The sequence below is a fragment of the Meleagris gallopavo genome, chromosome 3 (genome assembly GCF_000146605.3).
Source record: "Meleagris gallopavo isolate NT-WF06-2002-E0010 breed Aviagen turkey brand Nicholas breeding stock chromosome 3, Turkey_5.1, whole genome shotgun sequence".
Classification (NCBI taxonomy): domain Eukaryota; kingdom Metazoa; phylum Chordata; class Aves; order Galliformes; family Phasianidae; genus Meleagris; species Meleagris gallopavo.
The window spans coordinates 73,232,255-73,239,581 of record NC_015013.2 but is presented as its reverse complement, the minus strand read 5'-3'; the positions used below and the strand labels follow the sequence as shown (position 1 = coordinate 73,239,581).

Sequence of the window (7,327 nt, the reverse complement as noted above, 5' to 3'; positions counted from 1 at the left end):
AAAAAAAAAAGCATTCTTCATGCATCTATTGTTGTTTGTTCTTATAAATATACAAGCAAGTTTGTAAGGTTAGGAGAATATTAAGAACTAAAGCCTATATCTAAGCATACATCAGAAAGAAAAATGGGCCAGGGGAAAAGGAAACATCCACTGAATGTTAACATTTTAAACCATACTAAATAGTTTAGTTATAAGACCATGCATTTTCATATGCACTGCGATTCTACTACCCACTGGAAAGACTTCTCTTTGCTTTTTGTGTTGTCTTGTTATATATGTAAGTTGTACCAGTTTGAAATATTGTATAATCACAACAAAATATGCCCTGATACATGGCACTAAGAAATCATGGATCTAGATGTATTTCATTGAACATTAACCTATTGTTTGTCACATCTTCCTGAATAGAAGGTACACAGAGAGAGCTTCACTTGAGTGATCAATATTTCATCAGAATAATGACCACACTAATTAAGTTGTCTGCAGCTCACTTAATCTGGGAGACCAAAACTTTATACCTTGTTGGTTCAATATGTTTGCCAGGCATATCAAACTTCTAGCTAAAGTGCATATCTTGGCTATGATATTATTTAGTATCTCTTAGGTCTTTGGAGGCATTATGCTTCCTTTACATGAAAAGCAAAACATAACACAATATGCTAAAAGGTAAACCTGCCTTCTAACAACATTCCACTGGGACAATTAGAGACATTATTCTGGTATTTTGATTTGCTGTCTGTTTGTCTTCAACAGTTGTCCACTCCAGGAGTGTAAGCTGTCGTCCCTACATGCGTTTCTTTTGTTTTCACTTGATCATGCCTTCCACCAACATCATGTAGCAATTAAAATTTTTTATTTTTATTTTTTTTTTCCACACCTGCAGAGTATGTCTGGAGATACTGTAAATTTCTACGTATGTGAAAGTGGGCACAAGTGATAGAGTTTGCTGTGAGTAGAAAGGTTGTGGCCCATTGAGACTTCTTGAATATAGGTGATTAAGCTTCTTGGAGAAGACCTTTATGTAACTTACACACCGTACTGATCCCAATGGCATTTACAACAAGCTACTGGAATCAGTACTGTTCTGGGCAGTAGAACCTCTGAGGGAACTTCTATGCAAAAACAATCAATCAATCAAACAAACAAACAAACATGTAGGTGCCATAAGAGTTCAAGCAGTTCTAGGACCAGGTAGTCACTAAGTAGGAAGTCTTCAGATCCCAGCAACAGAACAGCTAAAATCACTGAAATCCTCATCTAGGAGCTTAATTCCTTCCTCATGCACAATTTTATTCAAGCAAACTAGAAATATCATTTTTTTCTCTTCTATTCCTTGAGCTCACTAATAGAGGAGTAGGCTCTTTTCTGCTTCTCAATGTCTTCTTAACTGAGCAAAGATGTAGCTGCCTTTGGGTTTCTGCTAAGCTAGAGTGTGGGAGCAGTGGGGAAGGCTGTTTCCAAGGCTGCAGATGAGGTATCCAGCACATCACAATGAGATGCATCTCAGGAACAACCCAGGCTTCAACTCAGCCTGAGCAATGCCAAGCTCCTCTCTTTTTTCTTATGTGGCTGAAGTGGAAGCTCTCTGCCATAGATGTTATTACCTTTGTTACCTGTGATCAAGCCTCCCAGCCTGCCTAAGGATACAGACTTGTTTGATGCATTTCCTCATTAGTTGTACAGTTTGAGATTTTCTTTAGAGGTAAATCACACCTGGCTGAAGGTTCTGCTAACACACAAAAAGGCTGAATACCATTTTGAACTAAGAACTGCTTATGCCGCTTGAGAAAAGTGTTTAATCTCTTTCTTCAAATAACCTCAAATTCCTCCATCACAGGCACCTCTTTTGTGGCTGTACAAGTCAATATACCCGTTATGTGAGCCTGCTTCAGGGAGCTCCACATCAGCAGTAGCAGTTCATGCACCAGCTCAACTCATCACGTGTTGTTTGTAGTGCCATAGCAACCCAGGCCTGCTGAGAGAGACGCAGCAGAGACCAGGAGTCTGCAGCCAGGTCCAGGAGTTCTGCAGCCTCCATTTCTGGTCTGCAGGGAAGGATTTCACCTTTGTAAATGAGGTTGCCATCCTGCAGGGATGTATGACGGCCCTTTGGTGCGTAGCTCCAGCATGCAGTCAAAGAAGCTTACAACTGGTATGTAATGCTTCCTGAGCAGGGGTAATGGGCTGGATCTGTGTCCCACAGGGAGTCTGGCCCTCATGTGACTGCTTCAGGTGCAGAGGCACTGAAACAAAGGAGAAAGATTTTCGCTGTTAAGTTTAAGCTTGACTAGCAAAACTCATCAATCTGAAGAGACCGACAGCTGTGATCCCTTAAGAGGCATCAGAAAAGATTGAGATTTTTCAGTCTGAGAACACCCCAAATTCTTTTTTTTTCCATAATTTTGTCTTATGATTTACACTACTTGCTGTTCAAGACACCCAGAGCCTCCTGCAAGTCTGTATTTTCATTAAAATCAGACAGATTCTACTAATCAATTTTGCAGAGAAAAGCAGACAAACAAATAATAGATATATGAGAAATAATTACATTAACTGATACTTTCATTGTATTTTAATAATTCTTGCAACGCTTAATGGTTTTGTGCATCAGTCAACACTACTGTATCTTAGCATTTATTTTATTTCCTCAGGTTACATTATTTTACTTTAGAATATCTAGAAAGATTGTCATGCCTCAGTACTTGCTTCTGTTCTGTGCAGTTAAACAAGCTTGATAGAATTGTTTGTACAATACGCAATATCTCATTTTTGTTTTTCAGAGCCTCCGTGTATAACAGAAGAAGTGTTTGTAAGTATGTTTTATAAGGCTTGATCATTCATTTTGTCATGCAACTATAGAGCAAAAAAAAAGAAGAAAAGTTTTTGGAAACTGCTTTCTGATTTCTCACTTCTTGTCTCTTCTAAGTATGGAGTGACATTTACAATTTTCCCAGACAAGGAAAAATCACAGAATACTCAGTTTGAAAATAATTAGGAAAAAAACAACAACAACAAAAGGGAGAAGCAGAAAAGTATGGAGAATAAAGATGAAAATGGAAAGAAAAGTGAAATAGGATGAAACAAAGAAACAATCAATGGGAAGGTTCTATATTGCAGGTTTAACAGATTTTCTCTTTCTTTTACCTTTCCTGTCCTTTTCTCATAGCTCATTGTAGGATCTCCCTTGTGTTTGTCTTCCCACTTGAAAGGTAGACGCGCTTGACTTATAGTTCATGAGAAATGAAAACATGTACCTCAAAGCTTAGTTAACATTTATCTCTTCTTCATTGCGGATGCCTCTGTAACTGCATAAGTGTATTTCAAAGTATCACTTAATTGCTATTCATTTTAGGAGACTCCAGATACTAATAAGATCAGAATCAATCTGAATTCATGCAGAGAAAAACTATATATATTTAATGGATATTTAGCATATATAAATACATACACGAGGATGCGTACATGTATATAAAAGCATTTCTTAACTGCATATTTACATCACATTAAACCTTGGTTCTGAAAAATATGTCACGTTACCATCCATGTTAGACTCCAGGTAAACTTATACAAGGACACAAAGCTGCCAGAGTTCTATGCAGGATCAGGGTTTATATTAGCTTTAAATTTTGATATTTAAAGACATGGTTTATTATAAATATTTCAAGTGTGGAGAGGTATTTGTGATGCAATGTGAAATAAAAACTTATAAAAAGTTTTACCACTTTTACCCCTGTTCAGCTTTTTTGTGATGGCAATAATAGAGAGGGCTAGTTAGGTTTGTTTCTTTGAAATATCTAGGAAGTAGATGCACGCTTTTGCAAAAATGGTTTTAAAATTCCTTTCAATGTTAGAAGACTGATGGAGAGCAGGCTCACACACAACTGCACGAAAGCAAAGCTGTCAACCATATCATCAAAATTGCAGTCATGGAACAATATTTAACACACCTTGCCCTCCAGTTGCAATTATAAAACAGCATCTTCTAGTAATAACTTTGATGGTGCAGCAGGAAAGATGGAGTGGGTAGAAATTAAACAAAATGTTTCCTGACACCAAAAGTCAAAGTTATAGCACAGTATATATGACCCTATAACCTATAATATTCAAATATGAAAGTGCAATTATCCCATTAGAGGAAAATAAGGCTGACCACCAAAAATATATATATACCTAAGGAAAGTATACTGTGTTTGTAAATAGAGGCAGTTAAGTAGCAAAGCTTTCATTAGTAAGATCATAAACATTTTATTGATTAGTGATTCAATGTGTTTATATTTCTTGCTGTTATATGGGACTACAGAGAATTATATTCCTGGCAAATAAAAAACATATGTTACCTGCATATTCTTTAGCAGCTTGTACTGTTAATAAATGATTTGTTTTGAATGAGCCCTTTGAAACAGTGAGCTATTTACAAAGTGTATTATCATATCTAGCAATCTTCAGGTTCATCTTCATCAGTTTGATATCTAGTTGTGCATTCCCAAACCAACAGCAGACTGCAGGGTGTTTCTAATGATTTTCTTTGTTAGTTCATTGCTGAATTGAGATTTCTGGATCTGATTGACTGCCTAGTAGCATTTGTGGGAAAATTTTCTGTTGACTTCATATTGCTTTGGTTAGACAGTTGGTAAAAAAGCAAGTGTAGGGTCTTACACCTAGGGAGGAAGAATTGCATGCACCAATACAGGCTGGGGGATGAGCTGCTGGAGAGGAGCTCTGCAGAGAGGGACCTGGGCGTCCTGGTGGACGACAGGTTGGCCATGAGCCAGCAGTGTGCCCTCGTGGCCAAAAAGGCCAATGGCATTCTGGGGTGCATTAAAAAGAGCGTGTCCAGCAGGTCGAGGGAGGTGATCCTCCCCCTCTACTCTGCCCTGGTAAGGCCTCATCTGGAGTACTGTGTCCAGTTCTGGGCTCCCCAGTAACAAAAAAGACAGGGATCTCTTGGAAAGAGTCCAGCAGAAGGCCACAAAGATGGTGAAGGGCCTGGAGCATCTCCCCCATGAAGAAAGGCTGAGAGAACTGGGTCTGTTTAGCCTTGAGAAAAGACGACTGAGAGGGGACCTGATCCAGGTTTATAAATATCTGAGGTGTGGTGGCCATAGCGGTGAGGCCAGTCTCTTTTCAGTGGTACGTGGAGACAGGACGAGGGGAAACGGACATAAGCTGCAGCATAGGAGGTTTCGCACGAATGTGCGTAAGAACTTCTTCACGGTGAGGGTGATGGAGCACTGGAACAGGCTGCCCAGGGGGGTTGTGGAGTCTCCTTCTCTGGAGATATTCAAGTCTCGCCTGGACGCCTACCTGTGCGACCTGGTGTAGGGAACCTGCTTTGGCAAGGGGGGTTGGTCTCGATGACCTCTAGAGGTCCCTGCCAACCCCTACAATTCTGTGATTCTGTGATTCTGTGAAAATCTCCAGTATAATTGGTACCCTACCATATCTAGGCCCACGGTACCACAACTGCACTGGACCATGGGCCTGTGATCCAAAATCAAGTGTTTTCTGTAAGGCAGAAAGCCTTGCTTCCAGTGTCGTCTTCTACCATTTAAATTCAAGAAAGGAAACAAAAGCCTGCAGATGCAGCCTCGATTTTGATTAAGTCAGTAGGAAGCTTCCCAGTTCTGTCAAATTGCAATTATGGCAGATACTGCTTGCTTGTGAGCCAAATTATAGATCAGTAAACTCCCTCTTATTCCCTAAAGCATCTCTGAGCAGCAGTGTGGGAGTGGAAGCAGGCTCTGCTGAACGTTTGTACTCCCCTCATTCCCTGACGGGAGAGAGAAAGGTATAATGTGAGGCATTTTTAGACCATTAGCTTATACACATTTTTTCAAAAGTAAACATGCAGATGTCCAGCATTCAGAAGCTTCTGGGCTCATGAAGGCTTTATCTGTGAATTTCTTGGCAAGGCATTTCCTTTCACGTGTTTTTTAAATTGTTGAGGACCTCAGTGGTGTGCAATGCCTAGAATCTAACAACGATGCAATGATTGTATTCTCAAAAGTGAGAAATGAGATTTTACAAAAGTTTACATGTCATATCTCATGGAAAAAAAAGACATTGAGGCAACAGTATTTAAAACATGTTAGCACAGATTATTATAAGCCTTGTTTTCTGGTTTGTTGTCTCTGCAGGAAGACTACTTAGCCACAGATACTATGCTTGTGGACTACTTCAATGAATTTTTGAGTCTCCCGGTAAGCACCTTACAGAAATCCCTTGCAAAATACAAGAAACGTCTTACTATTAATAAGTTAATCCAGTTTAGAACATTTTGTCACTGGAGAGCTAACTGGCTTTCACAATGTGTCTATAGTCTAATAGTAGCAGTTCTTACTATTCAACTTTACTGTCGGTGTCAGGGAAAATCACACAGTATCTGGACTTCTGGGGATGGATTTTCTCTTGCAAATATCTGTATTTAACTCACAGTGCACCAAAATATTATGGATATGAAAAGAAAAAGACATGTAAATACTCACGTAAACATATGAAGAGTCCACTTCTATTACAGTATCATAACTTACCAATAAAACCAGTGTTTGTTCTTTTAAGTTCTTCTGGCAATGTACTCAGTGATTAATAAATATTTTAGCTCAAGAACCAACTCTATGTTTCTTCATGACTGTGAAAGTCTCAAAATTGTTGCTGTCCTTTTCTCCTCCCACCTGCAGCTAAAAGGACACAGCTTTACGTTCTATTCTTTGTGCAGATCCAGCTGCAGTTAGACCAGCACACCCAGTGCCCTCTATATAACCAGTATAACTATATTTAACCCTATATTTTGCTCCTTTTCCCCATCAACTACCCTGTTTCCCCATGCTCTCATATGAGTCACATGTACTCCTCCCTGAGTGTTGTCTTAGTACTCTTGGATCCGCATTCTCTGTTTCTGCACGTTTTCTTACTCTGTTTCTGTTTTCTTACTCCTTTGTATGGAACAGCCCTTTTGCAGATTCACTCATAGTTCCCCTGGGACCTCCCAGCCAACCTACCCCAGAACTGCCCCACAGGCTTTTGCCCTCCCTATCCACTGCAGCCAAATGTGCTGCACTACAAGGATATACTGATTTCTGCAACTTGCTTGATAGAAATTGCTACCAGCATTGGGACATTTCTTGGATGCCTGTGTCATTTTTTTATATGAAAATAGAATCTGGAAGCATTAAATAACTCTTTATCAGAATGTGGGCTCTGTGCACAATGTCAATACTGACTTCTCTCAGATCTCAGCCTTTATACCTTTCCACCTCATTGCAAGACTCTTGAAACTAAATTTTAAAAAGCGATAAAGATACAGATAGAAGAAGGGTAGAAGGGTTCT

At 39.4% G+C, this 7,327-nt stretch overlaps 1 protein-coding gene across 3 annotated transcripts in view; it reads left to right on the top strand.

Moving 5' to 3' along the window:
* Positions 1-1,277: 1,277 nt before the first annotated feature.
* RGS22 (regulator of G protein signaling 22) overlaps positions 1,278-7,327 on the top strand; it is a 68,561-nt gene continuing 62,511 nt past the window's right edge. For all 3 annotated transcript variants that reach the window (XM_019614169.2, XM_019614171.2, XM_019614168.2), the window contains exons 1-4: positions 1,278-1,702; positions 1,838-2,152; positions 2,781-2,809; positions 6,138-6,200. In XM_019614169.2, the coding sequence (XP_019469714.1) occupies positions 2,095-2,152; positions 2,781-2,809; positions 6,138-6,200 (150 nt within the window). In that variant the 5' untranslated portion in view covers positions 1,278-1,702; positions 1,838-2,094. The remainder of the gene's footprint in view (positions 1,703-1,837; positions 2,153-2,780; positions 2,810-6,137; positions 6,201-7,327) is intronic.